Consider the following 20602-nt stretch of genomic DNA (forward strand, 5'->3'; position numbering starts at 1 on the left):
AGCTGGGGTGGGGCACAGGGTGAGGGGCACTGGGTGGGGTTGGGAGGCGAGGGGCAGGGCATGGAGCAAGAGGTGGGGCACAGGGTGGGGGCGGGGCATGGAGCAGGGGCTGGGGGACACAGGGTGGGGGCCGGGGGTGAGGGTGGGGCATGGGTTGGGGCTTGCAGGGGGGGCCCAGGACTCGGGGACCTGCCTGGGGGGCTCAGTAAAGAACGACATGCTGAAAGGACACGGTTTCTCTAAAATAGCTCTGTATCCAGCCTGTCGTCCAGGCGGCGGTGTCAGAGGCCCCAGCGGCCCCGGCGCGCCCCGCGTGGCCCGGCCTCATCCTGGTCCTCGTCAGCGCCGGGCTCAGAGGCCGTGCCGGCCGCCTGCCTGCCTGTCGCCGAGCGGCACGAAGGAGGCGCCCTGCAGCACGGAGGCGCAGAAGGAGCGGCAGCCCTTGCAGGGACTGGCGACCTGGAGGGCGCTGCGGCAGATCAGGCACGGTGTTTTGAGGTCCCGGGGTGGCCCTGGGGAGAGACGGCCGTGAGACCCCCGAGCGCTGCCCGCCCCCCGCAGGGGCCCACGGGCAGCGGCGCATGGGGGGTCCGGGCCCACCCACTCGGCTGCTGCGGACCCCAGCCCTCCCCCGCTCCCCCCAAACCCAGGCGGAGGGGAAGGGTGTGGCTCTGCGCACACTCCCTCGTGCCCCTCTGCCTGACTCCCCCACCCCAAAAGCCGCCAGCTGCCCCCCAGGCAGGGCAGGTGGGGCAGGGGTCCAGCTCTCTGCCACGGGGGCAGGCACAGGGCTTGCTTAGGAGGCGGCAAGACCAGCAAGCCCCAGCGCCCGAGAACCCGCAGCTCCACACCCACCCCAGGGTCTGGCCCAGGAGGAGGAGGACGCTGGTGGAAGGCCCAAGGCGGAGGCGCCAGGCCCCCTGTCTGAGTGGGGGCCACTGTGCCCAGCGCTCAGCCCACCCCAGGCCTCCAGACGGGTGGTGCCTGGGCCGCTGCGGCCGGGACAGCTCCTCCTGCCCTGGCCCCCGAGCTGGCAGCCCCCAACTGGGCCACCCCCTCCCGTTGTTTCTGGGTCATCCCCGCTGGGCCACGGCCAGGACGGGCAGTGGGCTCGGGGCTGAAGTCAGCAAAGAGGCTGTCAGTGGCCGTCCCCCTACCGCCAGCCACAGGCTAGGGCCCGGAGCCTCGTTCCTGCCACTGTACCCCAGGGAGCCAGGGTCCCCAAGGGCCCCAGGGCAGCAGGGCAGCGGCTGGACCGGCTCAGGAGGGGAGGGCACCAGGATGGCGGGTCCACTGGGAGCTGGGACGGGCGCCGTGGTCCCAGTGTGCGGTCACCCGCCTGCCGGGCCTCTTGGGGTGCTCTGAGTCCCTGGAGCTGCCTGCTGGCTTTCTGGGGTGCCCTGAGTCCTTGGGGGCCACCTGCCCCCAAGTTGACTCCAGCTTCCGGGGCCCCCACTTGAGCCTCTCCAGGCGCTCCCCAATCTGGGATCCCCAGGATGTGGTCAGACCTGGTCCAGCACTGTGGGCCTCTCCAACCCCCAAAACTGCAGTGTGGAGGCTGGCCAGAGGCCCAGGCTCCCGGCGTGGGGCGTGTGTCCAGCCACTGTGTAGGGTCTGGGGCAAGGGGACCTGCAAGGGCTCTTCCAGGGTCGGGCCTGCTGGCCAGGCGCTGTGGCAGTGCCCGGCAAACAGGAGGCCCAGCGGGCACACTCTAGGCAGGGGTGGGTGGGCACCAGGCTGGGTGGGCGGCAGTGGTGGGCACAGGTGGGTGAGCACCAGGCTGGGTGGGCGGGGGTGGGCATGGGTGAGTGGGCACCGGGCTGGGTGGGCGAGGGTGGGTGGTCACGGGGGTGGGTGGGCAGTGGTGGGCATAGGTGGGTGGGCACTGGGCTGGGTTGGCGAGGGTGGGCACGGGTGAGTGGGCACCGGGCTGGGTGGGCGAGGGTGGGTGGTCACAGGGGTGGGTGGGCAGTGGTGGGCATAGGTGGGTGGGCACCGGGCTGGGTTGGCGAGGGTGGGCACGGGTGAGTGGGCACCGGGCTGGGTGGGCGAGGGTGGGTGGTCACGGGGGTGGGCGGGCAGTGATGGGCACAGGTGGGTGGGCACTGGGCTGGGTGGGTGGGGGTGGTCGTGGGTGGGTGGACACCGGTCTGGGTGGGCACCGGGCTGGGCAGGGGTGGGTGGGCGAGCGCACCCCAGCTGGCTGCCCGCCAGGCCCCTCTCTGCAGCCCTGTTGCTCACAAGGTTTCTTCCAAGCATTGCCAGACCCCTGGGGTCTCTGGATTGCCCTTCTAGGGAGTGGGGGGCAGCTACCGGGGCAGCGGCCCCAGTACACAGGCCCCCCCAGCTCATACACCCGGGCCCGGGAGCCCAGGGCGGGGGCCGCCTCGCCTCGCAGAGCCACCACTGCCGACGGTGGACCCCTCCTCCCGGGTCCAGGCTCAGGGGCTGCGGTGGGAGTGGGGTGGCAAAGGGCCATGGCTTCCTGGAGCCCCGAGCACCCCCCGAGCCAGCCCTGCCGCCTGGCGCCCTGCTGACGTGGAGGGCGGGCAGGGGCCTGGCACTGGGCACGGCGGGCGGGCCAGGTCTGCGAGGGCGGCGGGTACGCGTGGGGGGCTTGGCTCACCGATGCCTAAACGGAGCCTGTCGCGGGGGTGCTCAGAATTGGGTGGCGACTGTGGGGGGCAGGCGGGCCGTAGGCCGAGGGGACGGGAGGCCTGTGGGGGGGGGTGTGATGCACCTGAGCTCCCACCACCCGCCAGGTGCCTGCGGCGAGCCGACACCAGGAGCAGAGGCGCCCTGCGCGGCGAGGGCAGGAGCACTGACTGGGCGGGCCCGGAGGCTGGGGTGCGGGCGCTCGGGGAGAGAACGGCGCTGAAGTGGGGCCAGCTCGGGGGCCCGAGGGCAGGTGCAGGGAGGGGCGCACCGCGGGTGTGGTGGCGCTGCGCAGGACACGGCATTTGGCGGGGCGGCTCAGAGGGGCTTCAGGGCTAGTGGACAAGTGTGCGGACTGGCCCTTTTGGTGAAAACGACCAAACTTGGCACAAAATATGGAAAGCGTCTTCTCAAAGCAACAAAAGGCGGACAGGTAGTACGGAATTACCAGGCAAGAAGGGAAGGTGGGACCCCGAGAGGCCTGCGGGCCGAAGCGCTCTGTGCTGAGTTTGCACAGCTGGGGGACCCAGCACGCCAGGTTCCCAGGCCTCGTGGGACGTGGGGTGCCCCCAGTAAAGCAGCAACCCGGAAGGGCTGCGTCCCCAGTGCTTGGGCAAACCGAAAATAACCCCCACCCGCCCCACCCAGGAGACGCCAGTGAAGGTGCCTTGGAGCCGGGACGGCAGGGAAACCCCCGGGAAGGAAACCGAGCGAGCCCACAAGCAAGTCCACGGCAGCCTCTCGCCCCGGGGGGTCCAGCCAAGCACCAAGCTGCACTTAGAGGCAGCTGGACTCTCCTCCTTCAGGGCCCGGCAGCGCAGAGGCTGCCCTCGGGAGGAACGCACCTTCATCCTGGAAGGAATGCAAAGAATTTTCTAAAGAAAACGTGCAATGCACAATAAAATAGGAGCATTTACCAGCAGAAATAACCGACAAGACAAGCATGCCCAAAGACTTCAATTACTAGAATTATCAGACATTATCATACACAGAATAGGAATACATAATTTCAAATACTGTTTAGAAATTATAAGAAGGAAAGGAAAACTAAAGAATGACCAAGTAGTTTTATTAAAAAGTAGAATTTCTTAAAAAATTAAAACTATAATAGAAAATTTCTAGACGCTGATGATGACATAACAATGAAGTGGGAGGCAGATAAGGAGACGTGTGCAGAAGGGGAGAGCCAAGGAAGTCACATAGACGAGTGGGAGGTTAAGAGTCATGCAAAACGGGAGAGCAGGACGTTCCGGGGGTGGCCCCCCACTGAAGCAACCTTTGAGCTGAAAGGTCAACGGGGACCAATGCCTTTGTAACTCCGGCCCCTGGTTGGGCACCTGCAGCCACCAGAGGCGTGGTTGATGGGTGGAGAGGCCGCCGTACTCGGGGCACAGTGACCGTCTGGTCAGCGGGTACCCCATTGTGGACTGAAACGTGCCTCCCATAAAGACATACGATGAGGCCAGACTGAATTGGGAGGGGGCTTTAGCCCAAAAAGCAAAGGAAATCCAGACCCAGTTGTAGGAGAAAGGAGGAGAGCCATGGCACGTGGCGGCAGCGGATGCAGTTACGGGCTTCCTGCACTCGCCCGGAATGCCGCAGACCTGGGAGAGAGCACACCTGCTGACCCCTTGGTTTTGGACGTCTAGCCTCCCAAACTGCGAGGTAATACTTCCTGTTGTTTAAGCCAACTGGTCTGTGGTATTTGTTACTCAGCCCCGGAAAACTAAGACCTTATCCTCCAAAATATGAAGTTGCATGTTTCAGCTGGCCTGGGTAGACCCATGAGGGACCAAAGCAGATGCGTGGCTCAGTTTCCCCCTCGGGTTGCAGGGCGCCTGTCTGAAGATTTAAAACAATGGCACCCCTCCATCTCCCCTTTTCGGAGCCAGACATTTAAGGAAATTTTTGTCAGATCATTTACTGAACAGAAACTTCAGCGATCGCACTCAATAAGGAATAACACTTGGCAAAAATTGTTTGGAAAAGTCACAAATGGATGGCTCTAGGCTTCAAGAAGCAAAAACCAACAGTCCCTGGCGTGGGAAAATCAGATTTCCAAAGTTGTCACATTATATAATTCTCAGAATGTCCGGTACTCAATAAATAATCGTAAATATATAAAGAAAGAGGAAAGTATGGCCCATTCACAGAAAAAAAAAGAATCTGATAGAAACCATTCCTGAGGTAGCCCAGATTGGAACGACCATTTGTGGTGGATGGCACTACGTGCCCTGACTTAGCCTGTTCCCGAGCGTCTCTGCACCCTGTGGGGGTGAAACCATGCTAAACAGAACCTTTTGAAGACAATAATGTATTAATTTTGGTTAAGGTTTGGCCCAACTGAATAAGACTTGGTTTTAATCCTGGTCACTAAGGTCCCTTATAAACTGAAGAAATTAGACACAGAGAGAGAAAGCCAGGAAGGATCTAGAAGCCACAAGTCAGTGGCACCCAGAAGAGAGAGGAGAGGACATCGCCAGTGACACAAGGCAGCCACGGAACCCCAGAACTGCGGGAAGCCAGCCCTAGAACGTCACAGACTGGGGAGAAGCCATCGCCCTGATGACGCCATGATTTGGACTTCTAGCCTCAAAACCATGAGCCAATAAACCCCCATTGTTTAAGCCAGCCCACTGCGTGGTGTTGGTCAGAGCAGCCTGGCAAACTACAACACTAGTCAAAGATGTTCCATCAGCTGTCTTAACATGTTCAGTGAATTAAAAGAAAACATGGGGGAAACTAAAGGAAATCAGAAAAACAGTGTATGAACAAAAGGAGAATATCAATAAAGAGAAGAAAAAATTTAAAAGGCAGTGGAATAACATAAAATCATGAAAGAAAAAAACTTGTCAACCAATAATTCACATGAATGAAGGAGAAATTAAGACTTTCCAGGAAGCGAACTTGGCCCAGTGGTTAGGGCGTCCGACTACCACATGGGAGGTCCGCGGTTCAAACCCCGGGCCTCCTTGACCCGTGTGCAGCTGGCCCATGCGCAGTGCTGATGCACACAAGGAGTGCCCTGCCACGCAGGGGTGTCCCCCGCGTAGGGGAGCCCCACACGCAAGGAGTGCACCCCATAAGGAGAGCCACCCAGCGTGAGAAAGTTCAGCCTGCCCAGGAATGGCGCCGCACACAGGGAGAACTGACGCAGCAAGATGACACAACAAAAAGAAACACAGATTCCCGTGCTGCTGACAACAACAGAGGCAGACAAAGAAGAAGCCGCAGAGAAAAACACAGAGAACAGACAACTGGGGTAGAGGGAAGGGGAAAGAAATGAATAAATAAATAAATCTTAAAAAAAAAAAAGACCTTTCCAGATAAACAAATGCTGAGAGTTCACTACCAGTGACTTAGTCTGTGAGAAATGCTAGAGAGTTGTTCAGCCTGAAGTGAAAAGAAACTAGAGTCACTTGAAGCTATAAGAGGAAATAAAGAACACTGCTAAAAAGCCATTTTAATTATACTTTTGGTTTCTTTCCACATGATTTAAAAGGCAAACACGTAAAATAACTATAAATCTATGTTAATGGAACCACGAAGTATAAAGACGTAATTCGGGAAAATAACAATTTAAAGGGAGAAGGATGGAGATGTATAGGAGTGAAGTGTGTCTATACTACTGAAACTAAGTTGGGAGTATTGAAACTAGTTTGTTGTAAGTTTAAGATGTTAATTGGTAACCACTAAGAAAATAACTTTAAGTATACAGAAAAAGAAAGAAGAAGGGAATCAAAATGGCACACTACAAAAAAATCAGCTAAATTCAAAAAAATAGTAGTAATGGAGAAATTGAGGAACAAAAACATGTAAGACATATAGAAAAAAATAGCTAAATGGGAAAAGTAAATAGTTTCTTATCAGAAGCTACTTTAAATACAAATGGATTGAACTCTCCTATTAAAACACAGAGATTGGCAGATTGGATAAAACACACCATCATCCATCTACATGTATCCATGTACCTACAAAATACTCATTATAGATACAAAGACAGAAAGAGGGTGAAGGTGAAAATATGGAACAAGATGTTCCATGCAAATATTAACCAGGAGAGACTGGGGTAGCTATATTGTCAGATAAAATAGACTTTTTAAAAAAGGTAACAAGAGACAAAGAATGACATTATATATTGACAAAAGATACAATCCAGCAAGGAGATATAACAATTATAAACATACATGATTTAAAAAATACGTTTTAAAAAAAGAAAAAAACCCATACATGACACTAATAACAAAGTGCCAGAATATACGAAGCAATATTTGACAGCATAGTTGGAGACTTCAATAGGCTGTTTTCAATAATAACTGAATAGCTAGACAGAAGACCAATACTGAAATAGAGGACTTGGCAACACCATAAGCCAATTAGACCTAACAGATCTGTATAGAACACTCTACCCAATAACAGCAGAATACACATTCTTTTCAAGTGCACGTGGATAAGTCTCTGAGATAGACCAAAACAAATCTCAATAAATTTAAAGAGATTGAAATCATACAGCATCTTTTCTGATCACAATGGAGTGAAACTAGAAATCAATAACAAAAGGAAAACTGGAAAATTCACAAATACATGAAAATTAAACAACACACTATTAAACCAATGAGTCAAAGAAAAAATCACAATGGAAATTGGAAAATACCTTGAGATGAATGAAAATGAAAACACAGCATATCTAAATTTATGGGATACAGTGAAAGTAGTGCTAAGAGGGAAATTTATAGCTGAAACATTTATAAGAAAAAAGAAAAAAGATCTCCAATAACCAATTGTACAACTTTAGGAATTAGAAAAAGAAGGAAAAAAACACACTAAATCTAACAGAACAAAGGAAATAATAAAGATTAGAGTGGAGAGAAATGAAATAGAGAATAGAGAAAATCAATGTGATGGTTAATTTTATGTGTCAACTTGGCTAAGATGCGGTGTTCAGTTGTTTGGTCAATCAAACACTGGCCTAGATGTTACGGTGGAGGATTTCATAGATGGGATTAGCCTCTATAATCATTTGACTTTTCATGAAGGAGCTTATTTTTAGTATTGTGCATATGTTCATGTGTATATAGTATATTATACATTGTATATATAACAATATTACATATACATACTAATATAATCAACAAAACCAAAGTTGGTTCTGTGAAAAGACAAACCTCAGCTACATTTACTGAGAAAAACAGAGAAGACTCAAATTACTAAAATCAGAAATGAAAATGAAGACACTACTACTGATTTTGCTGAAATAAAAAGGATTATAAGAGAATACTATTAACAATTATATGTCAATAAGTTGGATAACTTAGATAAAATGGACAAATTCCTAGAAACAGCAAACTACAAAAGCTGACTCTAGAAAATCCGAATAGACCTATAAAAAGTAATACGATTGAATCAATAACCAAATATGTGCCAACGAAGCAAAGCCCCGGATCAGATGGCTTCACTGGTGAATTCTACCAAGCAGCTGAAGAAGAATTAACACTGATCCTTTCCAAACTCTTCCCCAAAATGTAAGAGGCAGAAAAACTTTCTAACTCATTCTATAAAGCTAGCGTTACCCTATACCAAAGCCACACAAAGACACAAAAAGAAAAAACTACAGCCCAATATCCCTTATGAATACAGATGCAAAAATCTGCAACAAAATATCAACAAACCAAATTCAGCAGCATATTAAAAGTATGACACTTTGGGAAGAAGACAATATTGTTAAAATGGCAATACTACCCAAAGTCCTCTAAGATTCAATGCAACCCCTATAAAAATTCCAATGGTCATTTTTTTAATTATTGCCTTTTTTTTTAATATCCCCCCCCCTTGCAGCTTTTTGCTTGCTGTCTGCTTTCTGTGTCCATTTGCTGTGCATTCTTCTGTGTCTGTTTTTTTTTTAAATTTATCCCCCCCTCCTTGCAGGTTGCTTGCTGTCTGCTCTCTGTGTCCATTCACTGCACGTTCTTCTGCATTTTTGCTTGTCTCCCTCTTTGTTGTGCCACCTTGCTGAGTTGGCTCTCCACGTGCCTGTGGGCCAGGCAGCTCTCTGCAGTGTGCGGGCGAGCCTGCCTTCACAGGGAGGCCCTGGGACATGAACGCAGGGCCTCCCATATGGTAGACAGGAGCTCAACTGATTGAGCCACAGCCACTGCCCTCCAATGGTCATTTTTGCAGAAATGGAAAAGTGGATCCTTAAATTCATATGGAATTTCAAGAAGCCTCGAAATAGCCAAAACAATCTTGAAAAAGAAGAACAAATTGGAGGACTCACATTTCCCAATTTTAAAACTTACGATAAAGCTACTGTAATCAGCACCACATTGTGCTGGCACTAGAGTAGACATAATGGGGAAAAGACAGCTTTTATAACAAATGGGGCTGGGAAAACACAATATCCACAAACCAGAGAGTGAAGCTGAACCCTTAGCTGGCCAAAATTAACTCAAAATGGATAAAAATGTAAATGTAAGATCTGAAACTATAAAACTTAGAAGAAAACACAAGGTAAAATCTTCATGATCGTGGATTTGACAATGGTTTCTGAAGTATGACACAAAAAGCACGAGCAATGAAAAAAAAAATAAATTGGACTTTATCAAAATTAAAATCTTTTGTGCATTGAAGGACATAATCAAAACAGTGAAAAGACAACCCATAGAACGGGAGAATATTTACAAATCATATATCTAATAAGGTATCAAAACTATATAAAGGACTCCTACAACCCAATAAGAAAACAAATAGCCCAATTAAGAATTGGGCAAATGGATTCAAATAGATGTTTTATCAAAGAAAATATGCAAATGGCCAATAAGCACATGAAAATATGCTCAACATCATTAGCTGTTGCTACAGGGAAATGAAAACCCAAACTAAATGAGATACCACGTCACACCCACTGGGATGGTTATCATAAAAACAAAACAAACAAACAAACAAACAAAAAACCCAGGAATATAACAAGTGATGTTGAGAAACTAGAACCCTCATACATTGAGGTGGAATGTGAAACGCTGCAGCTGATGTGAAAAAGTCTGGTAGCTCTTCAAAATATCCAACATAGACTTATCATATAATCTAGCAATTCCACTCCTAGGCATATGCCCCAAATAATTGAAAACAGGAACTCATACTTGTACATCAGTGTACACAGCATGAACAGTAGCCAAAAAGTGGAAATAACCCAGGTGTGTCCATCAACAGATGAACTGGTAAGCAAAATGTGGCATATACATACAAAGGAATATTACCCTTCCCAAAAAGGAATGCAGCTCCGATCCAGGCTACAATATGCACGCACCTTGGAAACATTATGCTAAGTAAAGTAAGTTAGACCCAAAACGACAAATATCCTATGATTCCACTTACATGAAATTTCAAGAATAGGTAAATTCAGCGAGACAGAAAGTAGAAGAGAGGATGTGCGGTTCCTGCTTAATGGGGACAGGTTTCTACTTGGGATGACGACAAAGTTCTGAATCATAGTGATGACGGGTACATCACACTGTGAGTGTACTTCCTGCCACTGAATTGCACAGTTGATAATGGTGAAAATAGTAAGGTTGAAGTTATGCATATTTTACTACAATAAAAAAAGAAAAAAAAACAGAATTAAACTATATGAGGACAATATCAAGAAGTCAGGAAGTATGGGTTTTTGAGGTTTCTAAGTTTAAGGTCTTTGAATTATCTGGGTGGCAACAAAGGCATGATTTTCTTCAGACTTTGATAAGTCAAACATGCAAGCAGCGATTTCTAGGCACCTACAAACTGAGTGAATAACCTCCAAACTAATGGAACAAAAAAATGTAAATGAGAGAAAAAAATCAACCCCAAATAAGGCAAGAATAGAAAGAAAGAGGAATATAGAATGGATGGAAAAAACAAAAGTTAAATGAAATCAGATGATAGATAACTGGTCTTCGGTCTCTGAGACGGCCCCCGACGACCCCAGCCCTGGCCCCTGCTCCGCTGTACCAGGACTGGTGTCACGGCAGGAGCGATGGGGTGCGGCTTCTCAGGCTAGCCCACCAAAGTCGCTGGGACCCCGCCTTGAGCCACGCAGGAGGGAGCGCCACTGTGCCGTGAGGTCGCTCAAACGGGCAGCCCCCTGGAGAAGCCCACGTGGGGAGGAGCTGTGGCCGCCCGCCACTGTGGCGGTGCCTCGTCCAGCCCCGGCTGAGCCTTCGGATGACGCGGCCCCGGCCGACGTCGTGACTGCCATCTCCCAAGACCCAAGTCGGCACCACGCAGGTAAGCCGCTCCTGAGGCTTTAAGCCACCATGATTTGGGACGTATACGTGATTACATCAAATGTAAATGCTGAATGCACTGGCTAAAGGACAAATTACTGTCAATCTGGAGTCAAAAAATGAAATTCAAGCAGTAAAACATAAGACTAGAGAACGATTGAAAGAAAAAGATACACCAGGCAAATTCTAACAAAATAAAGTTAGTAACAGGGTCTGAAAAATTCTAGCACAAAAACTGACAGAATTACAAGAAACTAATGCATCATCAAAGATTTTTATCATACTTCACTTAGTATAGGAAAAGCAGACAGAAGCCCCATTAAGCAGATGAGAGGTTTGAGCAGCACACACCTGACTCAATGCAGGATACCTGGGGACTGAAGAGTATGCATTATTTTCAAGTACTAAAGAACGTTTTCAAAAATTGACCCCAGAAAGAAAGTGACAACAAATTTCTAAGCATAGAAATAATACAGACAATGGTCTTTCTAACTAAAATGCAATTGTTAACAGGAAAAAAGCTAACTACAAATCTGATATTAATGCAGGTATAGGAACCAATTTCTAAATAACGCAAGAATAAAAGAAAAAATTGTAATGAAAATTCAAATATATTAAACTGAATAATAAAATACTACTTGTCAAAAATTTTCAGATGCTGTTAAAGTTGAAAATAAAAGGAAATGTACATGCACAAATATAAATACATGTATTAAAAAGAAATGCTGAAAATTAATGAGCCACTTATCTATCTCAAGAAGTTAGAAAAAGAACAGAAAAATAAATCCAAAGAAAGTAGAAGGAAAGCATAATAAATATAAGAGCAGAAATAAGTGAAATAGAGAGCATATAATAAAATTCATCAAACCCCATTCTTGGTTCTTTGAAAAAGATGAATAAAACTGGCTAAATTCTGTTAAGACTGATCTAGACAGACAGAAAACAGATATATAGATGATAGGTAGATAGATGACAGATGAATGATAGATGATAGACAATAATATTAGACATAAGGAAGACATTCTCATGTACTGCAGACATTAAAAAGATAAAGGAATGCAAAGTGGGCGTCACATTCATAAATCAAAGTCACTCACCACATGGACAGAATAAAGGAAAAAACACATAGGATCATAGCAACAGAAGTAGGAAAACTATTTGATAAATTCAACACCTAATTGACAAATACTCTTAGCCAACAAGGAATGGAAGGGACTTCTTCCATCCGATAAAGTGTATTTGTGAAAAACCCACAGCAAATATAGTTAATGGATACCCTGAACACTCTTTCCAATTTTATTTACAAAAGCTGTACACCCACCAAGCAAAAACCGCCCCTGGCAACTGATGAGGTGATTACGTACAAACCCCAAGGCATCTACAAACGACAAGAACCAAGACGGCAAGTTACCAACATTTGTCAATGCATAAAAAAGCAACTGCATCTATACATATTAGCAAGAAACAATTGGAAAACAATTTTAAATGCCATTTATAAAAGCATCACGAACACATCAAGGGAAACAGATTTGGCTCAATGGATAGAGCATCCGCCTACCATACAGGAGGCCCACGGTTCAAACCCAGGGCCTCCTGGCCCGTGTGGAGCTGGCCCACACATAGTGCTGATGCGCGCGAGGAGTGCGCCCCGCAAGGAGAGCCGCCTGGTGCGAAAAAAGCGCAGCCTGCCCAAGAATGGTGCTGCACACATGGAGAGCTGACGCAGCAAGATGTGGCAACAAAAAGAAACACAGATTCCCGTGCCACCAAGAATGCAAGCGGACACAGAACACACAGCAAAAGGACACTGAGCAGACAATGGGGAGGGGGGGTGCAGAAGGGGAGAGAAGTAAATAAAAAATAAATCTTTAAAAAAAAAAAGAACACATCAAATACCTAGGAACAAATTTTCTTTAAATTTTTAAGAATGAACATTGTATTTTGAGATAATTATAGATTCACATGTAGTAATAAGAAATAAAGCAGAGAGGTCTCCGGGACGCTTTCCTCAGTCAGTCCACACTCAGAACCACCGCGCGTGAGGGTCCCTCACAGGTGCTTCTGAAGCCACGCCCACTTCCCTTCTGAAGCCACGCCCACTCCCCTCCAGCACCTGGCAACCACTACCCTGTTCCCCAGTTCTGTAATTTCGTCATTTCAAGAACGTTATTTAAAAGGAATCATTCAGAATGTATGTACTGGGATCGACTTTTTTGTTCCTCACACTTCCTGGGGACTCATCCAGGCTGTGAATGTATCGACAGTCCTATTAATAAATTCACAAAAAAACACCTATAATAAAAACTGCCTCGAGAAACAAAAGGAGACCTAAATAAATGTTTGGCCCTATCAAGTTCATAGACTGGAAGCCTCCACATTGTAGGATACCATTTCTCCCTAAAATAGCCACAGCTTTGATGCAATCCCAAACGAAACCCTGCCTGGTCTTTTTGTAGCAATGGACAAGCTGACTTAGAAATTGACATGAACATGCAAAGGACATGGAATAGCCAAGGCAATCTGATACAAGAAACAAAGATGGAAAGCTATTTCAAAGCTACGGCAGGACAGTGAGACATTAGTCGGTCAAGGGAAGAAGATAGAAGGAGCTCATTTTGGAGATTCCACCCTTCCTTGACAAAGTTAAAGCAATTCAGCGGGAAGCAAGGATGTCCTTCCAATAAATGGTGCTGGAAGAAGTGGACGACAAGCTGACCCTTTCACACCAGACACTAAAGTTAACTCAAGATGGACTGTGGACCAAACTGTGAAAGTCAAACCCATACAGCTTCTAGAAGGAAACAGGAGAACACCTCTGTGCCTCTGGGGAAGGCAAAGATACTTTAGACAGGGCACTGAAGCACTAGCTACGAAGGAAAGATTGATAAATTGTACTTCATGAAAATATTTATCCCTTCAAAAGGCACTATTAAGGAAGTGGACAACCACACACTGAGAGAAAATAGTCCCAATACATGTATCTGACAAAGAAATATACAGAATCCATAAAAAGCACTACAAATAAATAATAAAAAGGACAAATAACCTAATTTAAAAGCAGGCAAAAGATAAGCAGGCACTTCTCAATGACAGATGTGTGAATGACCAATAAACACATGAAAAGTTTCTCAGTATGACTAACCATCAGGGAAATTAAATTAAAACCACAAGAAATACGACTCCCTACCTAACAGAATGGCTAGAATGACAAAGCCCCATAGTACTAAGTGTTGGCAAGGATGTGGGTCAACCAGACATGCAGACATGCAGGCGGGAGTGAAATATCAGGACCCCTTTGGAAAGCACTCCGCCATTTTCTACTAAAGCACGTTCGTTAAAAGCATTCTCTATGAGTTCCCAGTGTCGCCCCTAGGCCACGCCCAAAGAAACGAACGCACGTGTCCACAGAAAGACTCGCACTACACGATCAGCGCCACTTTATTTGTCACAGTCCTAAACCAGAAGCAACCCAAGGCTCCACCAACAGCAGACCAGACAGCGAGGCTCCGGAGTGCTGCACCCCAAGAACCCACTTTCAAGGACACTCCACTCACTGCATCCAAGGTGGAAAAGGCCAGATCCAGAAGATGCGCAGCGTGACCCCGCTGGTTGTCCAAGCACCGTGCAGAACCATCTACCACGACGCAAGTCAAAACAGAGCTCGTTTGGGTGGGGGGGACTGGAAAGGGCTGGAAGGAGCCTTCTGGGTGGCGGGCACACAGTTGTGGCGTGTAAAAACCGCCAGGCTATGCCACAGGTTGTGCCCTAGGACGGTAGAATAAAGATGATGTTTGCCATGACATTTAACCCCCACCAAATATCTAGGAAAGCGTGGAATGAAAGATGACAATCCCACCCTGAAAACCCCAAAGGTGACGGAAAGGAATTCAAACACGATCTGATTAAACAGAGCAGCGGATTCTGTTGAAAGAATCTGTATAAAAAGAATCAGTTCTAGTTGATGTACAATTCCCGTGGTTCTTCTTCAGGTTGACAGGCTGTAGGAAATACAGAGGGCCAGGCGAGTCGCTGGCATGGACCGTGCTTCCCGCGCTGCCGGCCAGGCCAGGCCGAGTGACCTTTCAGGCAAAGCTGTCAGCACAGTGACATCGTCTCACTCACGGAACACACCCTGGGCAGGTGCAGGGCCCCGAGCATGGGGTCACGTGGAGCTGGCCTGGCCCCCGCCACGTGGCCGCCGCTGACCGCTGACCGCAGACCAGCGCTGGCTGTCGGCACCGAGAGCTGGGCTTTGCGGAGGGTGGCTTGGCAGCAGAACCCAGACTCTTCTGCACAAACGGGCACAGCGGCAAGGTGCGATGAATCGCCTGACGCTCGCTTCAGAAGCAGCCGCGGGAGGCGAGGAAACTCTATGGCATGGGCGCAACGGAGACCTGCGCCAGGCGAAGGCAAAGCGCGCAGGCCCTGAGCGCCTCTGCCGGGCCAGTGCCAGGGCCGGTCGGGGGGATGTCGCCCCCCCAAGACAAGCGCGTCCACGGCCTGCGGAAAGGCCGGGCACTCCTGCGGCCGCGCACGAGGCGACACCGGGCCCTGGGCCGCGAGGCCGGCCGAGCCGAGGCTCCTGCTACTTGCTGCGCCGTGGCTGAAGAGTCCACAGGTCTGGCATCTCCCACGAAACAGTAACGGCCACGTTAGGGCTTGGAAGGCAGGAAGCAGCAAACCCTGAGAATCCGGGTGACGAGGCCAGGTGCCGACAGCAACGTGGCTTCTGGAAGAGAAAGGGTCGAGGCCTGGAGATGGCCCCGAGCCCCCCCCCCCCAGGTCACGGCAGGTGGCTGGCTGTTGAGAGGCTGAGCAGTGGGGGGCACGGTGGAAATGCTTCCACTGCCGCTCGCTCCCCTGGTGGGGCAGGTGCTGTCAGGACAAGCGGGCGAGTCCTGTGCTCGAGCCAGACGGGTCCCCACAGCTGAAATAAACACCAGCAACGAGCACCTTGCTACTCGAGATCAAGCTTTGGGCCGAGACTTGTTGGTCTGCGTCGTGAAGGAAGTTCAGAGCCAGCCTGCATCTGCCTGACCAGTCAGTGTTAAGGTCAGAGAGCTGCACCAGGGAGGGCTGGAGGTGACGAGGACGGCAGGGCAAAACCCAGGGGCATGCGGTGGGGGCAGGGGGCAGGGGACCCCGGGCTGGGCACCTGCCGGAGGCTGGGGCAGCCACAGGTGTGGACAAAGCCCTGGCTCAGGCAGAGACCCAAGAGCGAGGGGCCAAAGGGGCAAAAAGGCCGGCCACAGGGCTCCACCCACTGCCCCTACCACCCCTCCCCCCAGCACCCCCCGAGGCCCAGACTCCCTGGGGGCAAAGAACCCAACGTGCTAAGAGCTGCTGCTGGGGTCCCACCCGGAGGGGGAGTCACAGTGTCCTTGTGGGTGACCCCTGGGTCTGAATCGGCTTCTGAGCTTGTCACGGACGTTCACGTGTCACACGCCTGCACTTGCCCAGCTGTGGGGTCCCCCATTCAGGGGCTGCCACTTCAGAGGGGCTGCTGGGACCTGGGCGTCATCTGCCCCCTCGCTCCCCAGTGCCTCTGGTGGCCCGACAGAACCAGCACGGAACCCCAGGAGGATTAGGCTTCGGGGGTCACCTCCTGCCTGGTGACCCATTTTAAAGGCAGCGATTAACGCGCTCCCCAGATCTCCCCTTATCGCAATGCCACGCCTGGTAGGGTCGGCTGAGTGGGAGCAGCTGACCCCCAGGGGCTGGAGGGAACCGCAGCCTCGGTGGGCGGAGCTGCTTGGACTCGATGACCAGCCTTCAGGTAAAGCGGAGGAGGGACGTCCACGAGTGCCAGCGGCCTGGCTCCAGGCCGTCTTGGTTTTGCGTGAAAAACCGGCAGCTGAGCCTCCAGGGAACTGCGCTCCTGCTCGCGGCCTGGGACAGCGACGTCAGCGGGCCTCGCGGGGCCTGCCTGGCTCCTGACGCGTTGGCCTGTGTGAAGCTTGATGGTGTCCGGGGTGGGCCTGGACCCTCGGCTGTGGCCAGTACTCAAGGCAGGTCCTGCCAGCTCCGGCCAAGCCTGCCCCGACGCGCCTCCAGGCACGGTTCCCAGCTCGTTTCCGACAGCCCAGCTGTCTGGTCCACCCTGGAAGACTACGAACGGCAGATGAAGGAGACGTCCTTTGGGGGCCATGAATGTGGGAGCTATCTGTGGCTGGCAGTGGCACTGAGGCCCACGGTCAGGGCTGTCCTCTGGTGGGACCAGCTGGTGTCCAGCTGCTGACTGGAGGCACGTGGAGCACACCCAAGCCGACCTGCAGCCAGGAGCCACGGCCAGGCCACCCCAGGGGGACAGAGCAGAGCACAGCTGACCTCAGGACCTGTGAGAAATTAATGTTGTTGCCGTGAGCCACTGAGGTTGGGGGATCTTTGTTGTGTAGCATTATAGCAATAATAATTTAAATAATACTAAAATTTTAATAATTATTAATAATAGTAGTGCATGTAGCAGTAATGCAGCACAGACACCTAATAAACAAAGTATTCCAACTAGACAATTGGAAGAGTCCAGAAACGAATGTACTTGTTCACAGTCACCTGTTTTGTGACAATGGAGCAGAACAGGGAGGAAAACATGTCTCTTCAATACATCATGCTGAATCAGATAGATTCCCATTTGGAAAAACATGAATCTTAACTCCTACATCACACAAACACAATTCCAGAGGGAATATAGTTCTGTATGTGAAAGGTGAAATAATACACTGTATAGAAGAAAACAGAAGCAACTATTTTTCTGACACTGGGGTAGGCAAAGATTTCTTAAACACAACACAAAAATGCTAATAATAAAAGAAAAATTCATATTGGGTTATATTGAAATTAATAATTTTTGTGCATGATTTTGAGAGTGAAAGGCAAACCACAGAGAAGATATTTGCAATGTTATATCCACCAAAGGACTTGTACCCAGAGTACATTTTAAAAACTCCTACAGGTCATTAAGAATAGGCCAAGAGAAAAATTTGTCCAAATAGAAAAATGGACAAAATACTTTTATAGGCATTTTGCAAAAGAGTATGTTCAGCTGGGCTGTAAATAGGAAAAGATGCTCAACTTTATTAGTCATCTGGGAAATGCAAATTCAAACCACAATGTGACTCCATTACTCATCTATTAGGAGGCCTACAGCAAAAAGACAGAATGCCGAGTGTTGGCAAGAGTTTGGAGCAATGAAACTTATATACTGAAGTTTCCCATTTTGGGAAACTTCTTGGGAGTGTCTACCAAAGCTGAATATATCACCCAGAAATTTCATTTATATAGAAATGTGTATATATGTTTACCAAAGACATGTTCAAGAATGTTCACAGCAGCACTATTTGTAATAGCTCGGACTAGAAACTATTTAAATATCTAGCAACAGTAGTATGAAAAACATATTGCAGTTGAGGATGAACTTTAAGTACAGTAACAAATCAAATGCAGCCATATAGCAAAGGATAATACATCAAACCAAATTAGGCTCATTCCTGGAATGCAAGGTTGGCTTAACATTCAAAAATCAATGCACGTTTTTCACAACTTTAACAGAATAAAAGAGAAAAATCTTACAAAATCTCATAGATGCAAAAACTTTTTTTTAGAAAATTTAATACACTCCTTGATAACATACTCTTAGTGGGTAGGGATTATAAAGAAACTTTTTTAACATGCTGTATTAGTCAGCCAAAGGGGTGCTGATGCAAAGTACCAGAAATCTGTTGGCTTTTACAAAGGGTATTTTTTGCGGGTAGGAGCTTATAGTCACAAGGCCATAAAGAGTAAGTTACTTCCCTCACCAAAGTCTGTTGCCACATGTTGGAACAAGATGGCTGTTGACATCTACAAGAGTTTAGGCTCCCTCTGTCTCATAAGGCTCCGTGGTCCCAGCTTCTTCCCATCTCAGCTGTTGGCTGGCATAAGGCTTGTCTCTCTTCCCAGGGCTTGTGTCTTCCTGGGCTCAGCTGCTCTGCTCTCTCCACAAGGCAAGCTGGAATCTATCAGGCAAATGGCTCGGCTCTTTCCCCAGGGCTCCAGCATCAAAACTCAGCTCTCTCCTCTGCCTGTTGTTTTCCGTGTAAGTGTCCACTCAGCAAGGGTGGGGACTCAACTTCCTACTGACCATATCAAAGCCTTAACCTCGGTTTAATCAAGTAAAAGTGAAAACTCTGAATTTAACACAATCAAAGAGTATCACAAGAGAAATAGACAAGTTTACAAACGTAATCAGTATTTCTTTTGGAATTCATCAATAATATCAAACTGCCACACGTACTAAAGTGTCTATAAATCTTTTATCATATCTATATCTTTATAAAGACTTAAAGTAAATGTTATATACATTTGTATTACATGAGGAAATGTTAGAAACATTCCCTTTTTTAAAATCAAGCATTAGAGAAGGGTGTCCAATACTGTATAGGAAGTTCTAGTCACTACAAAAAGACAAGACAAAGAAATTAGAGGCAATGAGTTTGGGATGGAAGCTATAAAACTACTTATACATGATATAATTATTTACATGGACAACTCAAATGAGTATACAAATTGTTAGAAATAATGAATTTAGAAATGTGACTATATAGAAAATTGATTCATAAAAAACTCAGTATAGCATTCTATATACCAGGAATAAGCAAGGCAAAAATTTATTTATAGAGATGACATCATATGCAGTAGTATCTAAGACCAAGTAAATAAGAATAAATCTAATAATAAAAGATTTGCAAAATCTCTACAGGGAAAATTATAATACTTGAAAATATAAATAATTGGTGAGATAGATTATGTTCATAAAGAGGAGAAAATAATTACATTAATTTTTCAATTTCCCCCCCAATCCATCTATGGATTAAATGTAATTGCAACAAAACCTCAATAGGATTTTTGTGGAACTTGATAATTATGAAACTTACACAGATGAGAATAAGGCCAGAAGAGCTGGGGCACTTGTGAAGAGCAGAGAAGGGCAATGTGCCCTACTGTACAATGTGGTGATCCAGGTAGCATGGCACTTGTGCAGGGATGTGCACAATCACCAGTGGAACAGACCCACGCACAGATAGAGGCTGGGTATCAGTCTGATGGGGCAAAGAAAGGATTTTTCAAGAAATGACTGAAAAAAAGTATCCACATGGACCAAGATAAAATTTGATCCTACCTCACACCATACATAAAATCAAATCCAGAAGGATTGGTACTTATTTGTAAAAAAAAAAAAAAAAACTCCATAGAAAATAAACAAAAGATGTAAACAGACATTTCACAGAAGGGATTTACAGAATCATAACATATGCCAGATATTTAATGCCATTAATCAGTGAAATACTCCAAAACCATGATAAGATCCTTCCTTAAATGCAAACTGATTTGTGAAAATGAGAAAGTCCGATGATTCCAAGCATTGTGGATTCATAGGATCTCTTGTACACTCCTGATGGGGGCAGAAATTGCTTTAAGCAATCAAGAAAAATTGGCTGTTGTCTTTTAAAATTAAGCATTCATCTATCTATGACCTAGCAATTCTATTTCAGGTATATACTCAAAAGAAACTCTTGCACTTGTACATTAAGAGACATGTCTACAAACATTAATGGCAGCACAATCTAAATGCACAACTGCAGGAGAGTAGATGAATAAATTGTGAACTACATGCCCTCTAACAGTGGACATGAATCTTAGCAATAGGATATTTA

The 20602-nt window shown here is 47.8% G+C and overlaps 1 protein-coding gene across 1 annotated transcript in view; it reads right to left on the reverse strand.

Annotated features, from left to right (window-relative positions):
* Positions 1-17958: 17958 nt before the first annotated feature.
* Positions 17959-20602, reverse strand: part of TTLL8 (tubulin tyrosine ligase like 8) — a 105451-nt gene continuing 102807 nt past the window's right edge. The window contains exons 15-16 of the mRNA XM_058308969.2: positions 19823-19987; positions 17959-19342 (exon numbers count right to left, since the gene is read on the reverse strand). Of these exons, the coding sequence (XP_058164952.1) occupies positions 19983-19987 (5 nt within the window). The 3' untranslated portion in view covers positions 17959-19342; positions 19823-19982. The remainder of the gene's footprint in view (positions 19343-19822; positions 19988-20602) is intronic.

Source organism: Dasypus novemcinctus, chromosome 12 (assembly GCF_030445035.2).
Source record: "Dasypus novemcinctus isolate mDasNov1 chromosome 12, mDasNov1.1.hap2, whole genome shotgun sequence".
Lineage (NCBI taxonomy): Eukaryota > Metazoa > Chordata > Mammalia > Cingulata > Dasypodidae > Dasypus > Dasypus novemcinctus.